Source organism: Athene cunicularia, assembly GCF_003259725.1.
Source record: "Athene cunicularia isolate RWA chromosome 8 unlocalized genomic scaffold, athCun1 chr8_part1, whole genome shotgun sequence".
NCBI classification, from domain to species: domain Eukaryota; kingdom Metazoa; phylum Chordata; class Aves; order Strigiformes; family Strigidae; genus Athene; species Athene cunicularia.
The window spans coordinates 33,197,107-33,211,375 of record NW_020799109.1 but is presented as its reverse complement, the minus strand read 5'-3'; the positions used below and the strand labels follow the sequence as shown (position 1 = coordinate 33,211,375).

Here is a 14,269-nt window from a genome sequence, read left to right as displayed (position 1 = left end):
CAAAAAAAAAAAAAAAAAAAAAAGCAATAGAAAACAAACTTCTGTCCTTAAATTTCTATTTAACATTAAATTTTACTTAGTACTCACTGTTGTATCGTTTTTTGGAGAAAGGAATCGTTTGTTTGCTACATATAAGTAATTTCTAAAGGAAAGAGAGAGCAGAGCAAAAGGAAGAGAGGCAGTCTGATGTTAAGCTTTGCTCCAGCTATTTCAATTGCTTACGTTCAGAAAGTATCTAAGTTTTAAAAGTCTAATAGCAAAAGCTTTTCAGTATTTCAAATTAAACTGGTCAGAGGTGTTGATAATGTATGATATAGAATATTGTATATAATACCAGTCACTTGCACATGTATAAATATGATACAGATTACAGGAAATTCTTAAACTGGTAACTTTAAGGGCTTAAAATAGTAACTTAAAATACGGTAGTTATAAAGCACAAAGACGTACAACGATATTCTTTATATTAATAAAGAATATTTATGATGGGGATTATTGCAGCTTTCTAACAGTAATTGGTGGGATTCTGTCCTCAGGAGCCATATTGTCCGAGGAGGAGCTGGCAGCTATGTCTCCCACTGCTGCAGCAGTAGCTAAAGTAGTCAAGCCTGGAATGAAATTAACTGAGGTAAGTGAGAAGAAACTTCAATTTCAAGGCCTTTGGAATGCCAACAGAGATACACCAAATCCAAAATAGTGAACAAAGTCTGCACCCTTTTATTATTAGTGTAACACCTGACTGAAGTCAAGGAAGTCTTTTCATGCATTTGAGGCAGACTTTAAGAGCTAAATTATTGGGATATTTTTTTTTATCATTCCTTACAGTTTTTCTTCAGTAGATCTAAACATTTGTAAGGTCTTTTAAGTTCTTCTGAAATATGGGGGGTTTTGTGCACATAACCTTATTTTCTATATGTGTTTTTAGGAGGAGCTTTCTTTTTTGCTTATTTACATATTTTTCTAATCTGTACTGCTGTGCTTTTGGCTTATACTTGCAGAAAAAATTAACATAATGGTATATATTCTAGGGTTTTTTTACACTTCTGTTTATGCAATTTGTATTTTAATTTTATTTGTTACTGGTCATTCTGTCTAGCCATTAAATTACTTTCTTCTGTGCTTGCTACTTTCTTTTGTGATACTAGTTTTGATATTTCTATTGTCTTAAACTTGCTTAAGATTTGTCCTTTTTACATAGAATTTTTCTACTGCATACAATTGCACAATAAGTTTGCCATTTTTAAATGAAGAGGGATAACTGCTTTGCCATGGTATGAGTCCTAAAAGTATGTTGTTTTGAAAGTCCAACTTGCTTCTCTGAATTAACTAATCTAGAATTGTATAAAACTATACCACCTTAAGGTATGAATTGTAATTACCAGTGTTCTCTTTTAAGAGGCCTATTCAGATGTATCAAAAAAACAACCAAACAACAAAACCAAACCAAAACAAATCTTTCATTGCAGCTGTACAATGCATATGTAGAAACTCAGGATCAGTTGCTTTTGGAAAAGCTGGAGAATAAGAGAATCAATAAATATTTGGATGAAATAGTGCAGGAAGTAGAAGCCAAAGCACCAATCTTAAAACGTCAGCGTGAAGAATTTGAGCGTTCCCAAAAAGCTGTTGCTAGTCTGTCTGCAAAGCTTGAACAAGCTATGAAGGTCAGTATAAAATAGAAGAGCATGAAAAATTATGGAAAAAAATATTTTTAATTCCTTAATCTTAATGGCTATTAGTAAATGTATAAAATTGATCTTTTAGTCAACTTTTATTGGGGGAAAATATCTGTTGAACTTTCTAGCTTGCAATTTATTGGGCAGTATGAAGTATTTCACAGAACCAACGTTTTTCAGAGTTTTTTATAGTGAAGGCTTAAATGTGGTGTCTTACAATCTCTGATATTTCTGAGAGTAGAATTCTTCATAGACAAAAATTAGTATTTGTCTGTACAAAGAAATAAAAATGGACTTTGCTCACTTCCCATTAACTTTTATGTATACACTAGCTAATACAGCGTGAAAGAGCGTGGCTTTTGATTCCTAAATATGTGGAGTTTAAACTTTGGAGTGTAATTTTAAAGTAGTAAAGCACAGTTTAATTCACAAGACATGTCTCTACATGAGATTATTTCTCTGGAAAGACGTGTGTCTGAGTTGAATTGATATATGTTTCTTAATGTTTATATGCTTGCAGGAAATCCAGCGATTGCAGGAGGATGCTGATAAGGCTAATAAGCACGCCTCTCTGCTTGAAAGAGAAAATCAGAGACTGGAAATCCAAGTAAAAGATCTTTCACAGCAGGTAGAATAAACGTTGCTGTGGTTAAATGTACTATGTGCAATTTATTTATTAGTACAGTGCTGTGTTTCTGAAGTTTACTTGAAAGTTGTGTTCAGCCACAGTCAGGTAGACTTTGGTTGTCATAAGAGCCTTAGTGATGTTAAAAGCTTCTCCTTAGGACAACATGGTATTTTACATTTTGGTTTACAGAACTGGCATAAGTTTAGCTGTGTAGAAGTGGTGCTGCTTTAGGATAATAGTTAAACATCTGACATGGAAAACTCATTTATTTAACTTATTTGATTGGAATGTCCTGTGTTTGCAGAACTGAACACACATTATCTACTTCTGATCTTGTAGTGGTTTCCCTTTGTCAGACTGTTTTTTCTATAACGTAATTATTTTTCAATCATTTATTGATTGTAATCGTTTGTATATTGTAGGAAAACTTAATTTCCAAGTACTTTATTTCTAATATATTGGTTTTTCAGAACAAACTTTTGAGTCTGTGCAAGTCTTAGACTAGAATGTTCTCTTTCAGATTCGTGTGCTTTTAATGGAACTTGAAGAAGCTAGAGGCAATCATGTAATTCGTGATGAAGAAGTGAGTTCTGCTGACATCAGTAGCTCTTCTGAAGTGATATCTCAGCATCTAGTCTCTTACAGAAATATTGAAGAACTCCAGCAGCAGAATCAGCGTCTCTTGGTGGCTCTTCGGGAGCTGGGAGAGGCGAGAGAAAAAGAGGAACAAGAAACAACATCATCTAAGTTAGTTATCCATTCCTTCTAGTAAACTGTTTCTACTAAGTAGTAACACGGATTTATTCAAACACTTTTCCATTTTTTATTTCTGATTGCTATTGTGTGCATATGTAAGTGAGCATATGCTCATGAGCAGCTATGTAATTCATAAAGGCAAGTTGTTACTAAGCAACATTGTCTTCAGATGTAGATTAAAATGGCTTTATAGCTATATATCTTATAATAGGTCCTCATCAAAATCCAAAGTGAGAATAATTGTCAGTCTTTTAGTGAATGTGGCTTCACAGAACAGAGTTGTTTCTTGAAAAAGAAAGGTAAGTTTTCATTCTTGAAGTAGCTGAAGAAGTTTTGATTCCTTCATAGCAGAAGAAAAAATTGAATATGTGTGTATCTAATTCACTAGCTGTAAAGCCCATAGATAACATAATTCTAGATTTAAAGCTTTTAGCCTGATTCTCTGCTCATGCCACTGACTGTTGTTTGAAGTTGTTCACATGGATAGAATTGCCTCTGCTCTGCTTTTCATGGAAGAGGCCTACTTTACTTGTCACAAAATGGCAAGCACAATGTTCCCATAAGTTTGCTCAAAAATCTTGGTGGTGCTTAACTTCTCAAAGATGCAATCAATGTGCACTGAAAGACTTGTGACAAAATGTAAGGGTTGTGTCATCTTGTTATGTCCTGCTGTATATGTTACTGAAAACAACTGTTGTTTTCAGAATTTCTGAGCTTCAGAGTCAGCTTGAGGAAGCTCTTAATGAGCTAGAAAAACTGCGTGAATCACGTCATCATCAGCTGCAGCTTGTTGAGTCTATAGTCCGTCAGCGTGATATGTTCCGCATATTGTTGGCACAGACCACAGGAGCTATCATTCCTTTGCAAGGTAACCCTCGCATTTCGGCACCATTGAAAAAGAAGAATAATCATTTGGTATGAGCTTTCAGTAATGGTACTAGTAACTTCTGTTAATCTCATATTCAGCTTCTACCCTTACTCACTAGAAAACCCATGAATTTGGATTTAGACGTGATTTTATTTTTACAGTATAATAACTTGCTACATAATGACTGATGTGTAGTGATGAGTACGTGTGTTCTGGTACCATGTTGTAGGTATAAAGAATGAGTTGCTCAGCAGAGCCCAAGACCTTCCTAGCAATACAGTACTGGATTTAGTCATATTCCAGTGTGGTTAATGATCTGCTTTGACAAACATTCATTCAACCGTTTCCTTTAAAATCCCTTTGTTTGTTTGTTTGTTTGTTGGTTTGGTGTTTTGTTTTGTTTGTTTGTTTGTTTGGTTTTTAGTTTCAGGTGTATTACCAGAGGAGATTTCTCTTACATCTACTCCAAAGCGCCCAAATTTACCTCAGGCAATGTCAACTCCTGCTCCAGTGTCAATGACTGAGTCAGTGGAGACTGTGGAGGCTAAGGCTGCACTTAAGCAGGTATGTTTTTCAATAAATACAGTAGAAAGCTATCTGTTTCTTTTTGTAGGCACTTTAATGTCTGTTCTTTGATGTAGTTGCAGGAAGTTTTTGAGAACTATAAAAAAGAAAAGGCAGAGAATGACAAGTTGCTGAATGAACAAAATGAAAAGCTTCAGGAGCAGGTCACAGATTTGAGGTCACAGAATGCAAAGATATCCACACAGCTGGAGTTTGCCTCCAAACGGTAAATCACCTATTTAAATTCACTGCCTTGTGTGTGTGTTCTCTGTCAGTAGAATCTTGTTGACTGCTTGGTATCCTTTGCTCAGGAAGAGTTGCAAGTTAAATATTAATATTGTCTATTCTGTTAAAAGAACACAAAGGAAATAGTGAAGGTGGGATCAAGAACATACCTTCTAGTTGAGTGAGCCACATATGTGAAAACTGACACACAAGAACATGAAACATACAGCTGTGTACATACACCTCTTGCAGTTAAATCCAACAAGTTAATGTGGCAAATACATACTTTGCTTTGTTGTTCCATGGGAAGTTATGAAATGCTACAGGATAACGTTGAAGGCTATCGTCGAGAAATAACATCCCTGCATGAAAGAACCCAGAAACTCACAGCAACAACTCAGAAGCAAGAGCAGATAATTAACACTATGACTCAAGACCTGAGGGGAGCTAATGAAAAACTGGCAGTGGCAGAGGTTAGTAATACAGTGTGTTTATACTACTAGCTATTCCAAGTTAGCACAAGAGTTTTTCATACTGAAAGCTGTCAGAACTTGAGAGTGTGTCTTTTTGAGTGCATCAGCTGTTAAATTTCTAAAAGTTTGTGTGCATGTTTGTTTGGTACCTACATTTGTCAAACAGTTGTGTTCTTAATGTTACTGGCTTAATTTGAATGGATTTTAATTTACAATCTATAGTCAAATGCTTTTTAAAAACAGCATTATCTGATCAGATTTGGGATCGGTAACAAAGTTCTCGGTCTTTGTTGTCTTTTTAAAGGTGAGAGCAGAAAACTTAAAAAAAGAGAAAGATATCTTGAAGATGTCAGATGTGCGTTTGACTCAGCAACGTGAGTCTTTATTAGTTGAACAAAGAGGACAGAACTTGCTGCTTACGAATTTGCGAACTATACAGGTATATGGTATTGTTTTTATGTCCAAGTTTGGTCTGTCTTTCAGAGTTTTCAGTAAATACTCATAGAAATCAAATCAGTCATGGAACTGGGTGGAATTTTTTTTGTTGTTGTTACAAATCGACACTGAACATAAAATGCTTGAACAACTTCTTTAAGCAAGTTTTATATTCCTGTCCTAAATTAGGATATTCTGTTATTTACCTCGGCAAAGTCCTGAGAATTTTGAGTTGATGAGAAGAGTTTTCACAATAAAATGAAAATGAAACACATGAAATAAAGTGAAAAGAAAAAAATTTGTCTGTTGTTTTTTATGATAGCAAAATTTACCAGAGCCTGCCTTGGTAGTTTATTTTCCTATTGTTTTAAGGTGTATTTACTTCTCTATTTTTATGTCTTCTCTTAGAAGGTATATTGACTCTAGAGTATAAATATTAAAGGTTGCACATTTTATCATGTGACTGAATTCTGTTTCTGTAGTAGAATTTCTGTGATTTTTTTTTTTTTTTTTTTTTTAATGCCTGGAATTAGAATGCATGGATAATAGATTTTCTTCTAATAAAACTTATTGTATCAATATTATTAAATCTTTCAAAACTAAGTCAAAACACTGGAAGTGCTACTTCGCAAAATTTTGTTTATCTACCTATTATTGCTTGCTCCCTGCAGTAATTATTTTCTGTATGAGAGAAGTGTTGTGACAGTTTTGTTTGAAGTGCTGCAGTAATTTAGAAGAAAATTACTGAAGTGTATTCTAAGCATAGTGCATTGTGCTCTTTTTATCAGGGAATACTGGAGAGGTCTGAGACAGAAACAAAGCAACGACTCAGTAATCAGATTGAAAAGCTAGAGCGTGAGATATCTCAGCTGAAGAAGAAGCTAGAAAGTGAGGTGGAACAAAGACATTCCCTTGCCAAAAATCAAGAGGTAAGTAAAACTATAAAGGTGCTAAACATGTATAAAACATGTTTAATAAAGCTACAGTGGCATGACTTCCACCATCTTACAGTGTATTGTTTTTCATACGTGAAATTTATGAACATGTCTTTGTGCCATTTGTGAATAATTACAAGTTTAAGAACCTTGTGTTTACAGGTTCATATCCTGGATCTTAAGAGGCAACTCGAAACTGAGACAAACCGTCACATTAACACAAAGGAACTTTTAAAGAATGCCCAGAAAGAAACTGCCATGTTGAAACAGCAGCTTAACAATACAGAGGCTCAGCTAGCATCTCAATCATCACAGAGGTTTCCAGGGAAAGGTAAGATGTTTTTCTACATTGCATTTCTCTTTATGTTAAACATTGTTTGAAGAATGGTAAAATTTGTAATAACTTACCATTAGGAGGACAGTGCACAAAATAATACATAATAAGCCTCTTCATTATTACAATCACATATTTGAACAAATGATAACCAGGATGATTTGTTAAAGTAAAATGAATAGAGAAAATAAAGTAAAGTAAAAACCCAAGTGGTCTTTGACAAAGGGTAGAAATAAGCAAAATTTACTAAAAGGTACCTTTTTATTTGAAGGAACTTAAGTCTATTAGGTTACCTATTTTAAAATAGCCAGCTTTTTTGTCTCAATCAACAGTGTTTATTGTAAGCTGCTGTTTTGGTTAGGGCTGACAATTTTATTTAGGGAAAGCATTGTGAGGAAGCATTGTGAGGGTGATTAATTTTTCCATGTTGTTATCCTAAAAAGACTTCAGTTTTCAACGAAACAGTTTTTTAAAAAACTGAATTAAACCTCAATGTTAATGAATATGTTCTAATATTATAGGTCAGCCTAGTACAAATGAAGATGTTGATGATCTTGTAAGTCGACTAAGACAAGCTGATGAACAAGTTAATGACCTGAGAGAAAGACTCAAGACTAGTTCTAGTAATGTGGAACAGTACAGGGCCATGGTTCTTAGTCTAGAGGAATCCCTTAATAAGGAAAAACAAGTAAGTAGTTACCATTGTGTATTAGAACAAAATGACAAACAAAGTGGAAGGGGTTTTTTTCTACTACAGGACAGTCTGTAGGATTACGGGAGGAATTACAAAAAAACCTAAAGTTAATTTAGAAGGCATTAGAATATACTGAGTATGAATATGTAAGACCATATTTTAGACAACTTTATTAAAAGCATTTATGGAAATGCTAAACCTTTTTGCAGTGTATTTTTAAAATGTTGAATAGTAAATTTGACTCAAAGCTGCACTCTGCTAATATCCTTCAAAAGAGTGGAATTGACTTTTAAAAACTCTGTGATATATATTTATAACCCTGTGATCAGTGATGAAAAATATTAATTAGCTGTCAGTCAAAAGCAGTTCATTTCATGCCTTCTGCATCCATAAGGTCTACAGTGATGCAAAACAACACTCTGTATGTGCTAGCTTAAGAATGACCTTCTGATCTGTAATACACACCACCATGTTAATAGCGAATGAAGCCTATTCTTCCAAACTGCTCAGCATATCAAAATAAAATAGATGCGGGAAACAGAATTCTCATTTTCTACTGAAGTAACCGCATCAGTAGACAATGGAGTGCTGTTTGTCCAGTACCCAAATTACGTGCCTGTGTTCTGTTACTGTGAAAACTTCTTTGTGGCTTGATATGTTTTAACTGCAGATTTGTTTGATATGTTTTAATTGCAGATTCTAGTGCATATAAAAGATATGCTGGCTACTACAGTTTCGAGTGCTGTCACCTAAAACTTTTCTTAGGTATACTTCATGAGGTATTGCAGCTTTGAAGGGGAAAAATAAAAAAAGAAATCAATGCTATTTGTGGTCCTTCATATTTTCACTGTTGTTCTAAATGAGATACTGAGAATACCTATTCTGACTTAATAAAATACTGGTTTCACATCAGAATACCATATTTAAAGGAAAATAAAATTGTTCTGTTATGGATTTTAATGAAGGTGACAGAGGAAGTTCGTGCAACAGTTGAAGCTCGTCTGAAGGAGTCTTCAGAGTATCAGGCACAGCTAGAAAAAAAGCTGATGGAGTCAGAGAAAGAAAAGCAAGAGCTACAAGAGGAGAAACGTAAAGCTGTGGAGAATATGGAACAACAGGTATGCACTGAATGTCCTCCTCTTAAACTTCCCTGTAGACAGTCCACAGAATGTATATTTACAGAATTCCCTAAACTTCTTTGTTTTCACAGTATAGTAGTGTCCAAAATTAAATCTTTTAAGATGTACAAAAGGCTAACAAAATTTGTGAGAGGCTACCAAGCATGAATAGTACATTAACCTTATCACTTTGTTAGGGTGATTGTGCATGTAAAGCTGTCACTGTCTTCCTGAATTTTGAGCACAGTTTGCAGAAAAACATGAAACAAGTCATTGAGAGAGGTTTCAGAAAACCTTTTTGGAACATGAGCCAAAACCAAAGTTGTAGCATGCATGTCTCTTAAAACTGCAGTGTTCTATGCCCTTATTTGTCTGGTTTATGTTTGGGCTCTTACTGGGGTCGAAAGAAGAAAGATGACTGCAGCAGGAACTACTGCAGGCCCAACTCTGAAAGAACAGTAATATATTTTTACCAGGAAAGAGCTCTATATCAATAAGTCAAATACTGGATGTATTTCTCTTTAGATTAAAATTAGTGTTTAAAAATAACCACCTTTAGTTCTACTATACATGACTGTCTACAGTCAAAGCCTTGCTGTGTTCAATACTCTGTAAAATACTTTGCCATTTAGTCTTGGTTTTGTTCTTGTTTTGTTTTTTTGTTGTTTCCCCCCTTCCCCATCACTGTAGCTGTCAGAGTTAAAGAAGAGTCTGTCAACTGTGCAATCAGAAGTTCAGGAAGCTCTTCAGAGAGCGAGCACTGCTCTGAATAATGAACAGCAAGCCAGACGTGACTGCCAGGAACAAGTATGTTTGTAGTATTTGCCTACTTCAGCCAGAGGTGGTAAATTTAACGTTCGTTTTTCATTGTTTTCCAGTTGAACTCAAAACGTTTTTAAAGGTACTTGAGTCTCTCCAGAGACTCAGAGGCAAGAAAAGTCCTGTAAGAACATTTCCTCTGTTTTGTGAACAGCTGCTTATGTAATGCTTCATTTTTCTACCTGATCAAGCATTGCAGTAATATCAACTAAAATGACTTTATATTCAAGGTTGTGCTACAAGCACAGTTTGTGTCACATTTAAGAAAATAACAGAAGATGTAGAGGATTACTGTTTCTAAGGTCTGTTTCATTATGTAAAAAAAATGATTGGAGAATATAATTAATTGTTTTTAATGAATTACTATCTCAATCTAAGACTGGAGCAAAAAAGAAAACAACTCTTGCAACAAGACAGCAGGGAAGATACCTTTCTAACTTGAAACGTAATTGTCATCTTTTAAAACTGTGGGGCAGTATGATACTTAGCATCACCTGTCTTGTTACCAACTGTTTTTAAAGGGAATCTCCTTTTCTGCAAGTGAGAATACCAGCAACACCAATCATTGTAAAGGATGTAGAAAAACTTTAGCTGTTGTTTAATTCAACCCAAAACTTAGAAGATGACATTTCCATTTTTTTCAGCTAATCCTATGACCATAATCTGTCCTTAGCTTTTTAACCTCATCCAGTGGATGTCCATAGACCTGCCTCTTATCCATGCAGAACCTACAGCAAGAGGTTTGACTGTAGAGTCTCTGACAATAGAGTGTCCTCGTGATAGACACTCAAAGAAAATTATTTAAAATTTAAAGGGAACTGTTCTAAGCTTATCCATTTTTTTTTTTTTGTACTTGAGAATGACAGTAGTTTTGGTCAGTGTATCACCGAAATCCGGGATAAAATAACTTATTGACACCAATTTGATGCAGATAAGCAGACACTTCTTTATTGATGGCCGGACGTGTAGACGAGTGCTCTCGGCAACAACACGTGCCAGGCACCAGAATCATACACCCTATATAGAACTTACTCATACATATTCATTAAGTCTTCATACATAAGCATACAACTTCCAAGAAATCATTAACATATTCTCCTCCTATTTCCGATTCTGCGCAGTAGAGGTTAGAAATGTCTAGAAATGGGTCTGGGGTGTAATGTGAGTAGGTGGTCCATGATCTCCCCCTGCCGGAATTACCTTCTGCTTAAGGACACAGTTTTCTTGGCAGGTACCTGCAAGATGTTATGGTTACTTCCCTCAGTTCCCATTAATCCTGGACCTTGACAACTACTTGCATTCTTCTAGTCCTATACATGTATTATAAATCAGTTTACAAATCACCTCATGTTTTGTTACCTAGGTTCTAACCATTCCTACTAAACAATTACGACCAGTCCCTTCAGCCTTGGTACAGGGCTGTACAGGGGATTTTAGAGTAGCAGTCGGTTGCTAGATTCAAAATACAGTAAATGTAAAATTATTTTTTACTAAAATATCCCTTAATTCTATACTTATATTAAAATCAAACACTATTTAATTTCAGTTGATAATAAGATCAGTAACAAGTGGTTTCTTTTTGATGAGTTGTTATGTATTTTGTCTAGAATTTAATAATCTTTTTGTACACATCAGATATATAACATGGAAGGTAACAATCTAATTCTTATATTTTTTGCTGCAGGCAAAGATGGCTTCTGAAGCTCAGAATAAATACGAACGGGAATTAATGCTTCATGCTGCTGATGTTGAAGCATTACAGGCTATTAAAGACCAAGTTGCCAAGAATGCAGCAGTAAGGCAGCAGCTAGAGGATGCTGCTCAGAAAGCTGAGTCTGAATTGTTAGAGTGCAGAGCCTCCTGGGAAGAGAGAGAGAGAATGATGAAGGTATGATTGTTTTTATGGTTTCAGTGGTTTTATTCAGTTAACAGAAATTCAGCTACAGAATTCACAGCCATTGAACAATTTTGTTGTAGGATGAAACTTCAAAACTTGCATCCCGCTGTGAAGATTTGGAAAAACAAAATCAATTATTACATGAACAACTGGAAAGTCTGAGTGATAAGATGGTGGCTTCTATGAAAGAAGCCATGCCAACTGCAGTGAATGTTTCTCTTAATGAGGAAGGCAAATCCCAGGAACAAATCTTAGAAATTCTGAGGTAAATCTAGCTCTGGACTACTTCTCTCAGTGGTTATAAAGGAGATGCCAAATTAAATAGTTCTGGATTTATATTTGAAGGATAATGTACAAAATTTAAGCACTTTTTTTGCTAAGTATAATGTGGTTGTACTACATCAGTAACTAATAGAGGAGATTTCTTTCTAGTCCTAGTAAAAAACTGTGAGTCAGTTATGACAACAAGCTAAATTAGATTTTAGCAAATGTGATTGGTAAGAAAGTTTCATAGAGGTGATTTTTTACTCATTGTGGTTCTTAGGGGGTTTTTGTAGATTTTTCAATAATTTTTATCTAGGATTTTCTTTTGGTCTTTCTGGACTGATTTATATACTTAGTAGACCTTCAGATATAAGATGCTTCAACTTAAAATGCTTTGTCTTGCTTTTTCATTGACATGATCTGTAGTTCATTTTCTTACTGCAGATTTATACGTCGAGAAAAGGAGATTGCAGAAACTAGATTTGAAGTGGCCCAGGTGGAGAGTTTGCGTTACCGTCAGAGAGTGGAGCACCTGGAGAGGGAACTCCAGGAACTGCAGGACAGTCTCAATGCTGAGAGGGAGAAGGTGCAGGTATGGTTGGATATTACTAGTTATGATTTCAGTAAGTAGAAAGGGCTGCTCTCTATGTTCTACTCTGTCTTTGCTGCCTGTGCCCAAAAATGAAGTTTTGGAAGAGTCGGGACCCTGTAAACTGAAGTTGCTATATAGCTAAATAGAGGACCTTGTTCTGAGTCCCGTGAAGCAGTGTGACAATTCCAAATTCACATAAATAGGAAAAATAAAGATAATTTATCTCATTTTTTGCAGTCTTCCATTTCCTTAGTGATACTTGTTTGAATGTACATGTGAGATAACGAATGCCATGATAGCTTTCCAAGATGGTGTTATGCCAGATCCAGGTAAGTACATGTGCATGTGCAAGCAGAACAAATGACTGAGTTAAATCTTTTTTAAAAGGTAACAGCAAAAACCATTGCACAGCATGAAGAATTAATGAAAAAAACTGAGACCATGAACATACTGATAGAAACCAACAAGATGCTAAGAGAAGAGAAAGAGAGGCTAGAACAAGAGCTACAACAAATTCAAGCAAAGGTTAGTACTGAGGTTCATGTAAAATTTTCAGATACTCAAGCTGGTGAGTTAGTGTTTGGATATACCATTGCTAATTACAATAAATACATTATTTAGATTGTGATTATTCCTTTACATCATACAAATGAGGAAACCTTCCATTTAGAATTTTAGAAGACGTGAAGACATTAGTCCACCTAGCACACTAAAGAGTTTAAAGTTCAGTTTTGTTTAAATTAAACTGAAAATCAGCATTTATCCTGGGTTAGAGGTATACTAGTAACAAGGATATTATCAACAGATAAATGAAAAATGGCACAGGAATACATATAAAGCAGATGACAGCTTTTTAAAGACTTTAAAAGGGAAATACTGCCTATTCCCTTTCTACACAGCAGTTACTTTAATGGAATCCAGTGCAGTGTTGCTTGGCTTCTAACATGTAATGAGTAATCTATTTCCTGTACCAAAGTAGAAAGAATGAGAATCTAAGATTGAAGTCGTACATATATTTTTTTCTCTCTCTATAGGATCATCCTTTGCTCTTGTTCCTTATCCTTCTCCCTGCCCCCAGTTGGCCACTGAAAGGCAGAGATTTGGAAAAGAAGCTATATCATAACTTGAGGGTGTTGATCTTGCACTCTTATCCCTCTTTCTATCGTTGTTCAAGGCCTACTGTACTCCATTTCCTTCGGTCTCATAAGATCCAGAGCATTTAATCCCCAGTTGTGTTTCTTCAGGTACGCAAGCTTGAGGCAGACATTCTACCTCTACAAGAGTCTAATGCTGAACTGAGTGAGAAAAGTGGAATGTTGCAGGCGGAGAAAAAGCTGTTGGAAGAAGATGTTAAACGCTGGAAAGCCCGGACTCAGGTGGGGGATGCATGTTTTGAAAGAAGATGATAGGGGATGGGAACAACTAAAAAAAGTTCTAAGTTTTCTTAAAACAACAACAAACTAAGAATGTATTTGAATTATAAAGCATTGTTTATGCAGCTTCAGAATAGAATATTATAATTCATAGGCATTCCAAATCAGAATGTAAAAGCAGTAGCTCTAATTCAAAGGGACTTTCTGGGTATAACTGTATAATCATCTTATAAAAATGCAAACTTTTCTCAACCTTTCAGCATTTATTGAGTCAACAGAAGGACACTGATCTTGAAGAGTATCGGAAGCTGCTTTCAGAGAAGGAGGCAAACACCAAGCGTATACAACAAATGAGTGAAGAAACAGGCAGGCTTAAAGCAGAAATAGCCAGGTGTGGTATAAGTCAATTAGTAAAAAGTTTTTTACAAAGCAAAATATTTAAAAAAAAGCTGTTTCTGGAAGTGTAATTTCTTAAGTGTCTACATGTAACTATGAAAACTTTGGTATTCTTACTGTAGCTTAATAATATTAAATGAAGTCAGAATTGTTTTGGAGACTGTCATTTAGCTGAAATTACACGTATGTGTTGTAGAATAATTTGTATTCTACAAATAGTTA

General features: G+C 35.1%; 1 protein-coding gene across 2 annotated transcripts in view; it reads left to right on the top strand.

Moving 5' to 3' along the window:
* Positions 1-14,269, top strand: part of TPR (translocated promoter region, nuclear basket protein) — a 39,464-nt gene that overhangs the window by 8,739 nt on the left and 16,456 nt on the right. For both annotated transcript variants that reach the window (XM_026853864.1, XM_026853863.1), the window contains exons 11-30: positions 537-628; positions 1,467-1,664; positions 2,197-2,304; positions 2,825-3,051; positions 3,765-3,928; positions 4,353-4,492; positions 4,570-4,718; positions 5,028-5,190; positions 5,495-5,629; positions 6,414-6,554; positions 6,723-6,891; positions 7,416-7,582; positions 8,554-8,706; positions 9,397-9,513; positions 11,210-11,413; positions 11,503-11,687; positions 12,131-12,278; positions 12,666-12,803; positions 13,523-13,654; positions 13,912-14,042. In XM_026853864.1, coding sequence (XP_026709665.1) covers positions 537-628; positions 1,467-1,664; positions 2,197-2,304; positions 2,825-3,051; positions 3,765-3,928; positions 4,353-4,492; positions 4,570-4,718; positions 5,028-5,190; positions 5,495-5,629; positions 6,414-6,554; positions 6,723-6,891; positions 7,416-7,582; positions 8,554-8,706; positions 9,397-9,513; positions 11,210-11,413; positions 11,503-11,687; positions 12,131-12,278; positions 12,666-12,803; positions 13,523-13,654; positions 13,912-14,042 — 3,061 coding nt within the window. The remainder of the gene's footprint in view (positions 1-536; positions 629-1,466; positions 1,665-2,196; positions 2,305-2,824; positions 3,052-3,764; positions 3,929-4,352; positions 4,493-4,569; positions 4,719-5,027; positions 5,191-5,494; positions 5,630-6,413; positions 6,555-6,722; positions 6,892-7,415; positions 7,583-8,553; positions 8,707-9,396; positions 9,514-11,209; positions 11,414-11,502; positions 11,688-12,130; positions 12,279-12,665; positions 12,804-13,522; positions 13,655-13,911; positions 14,043-14,269) is intronic.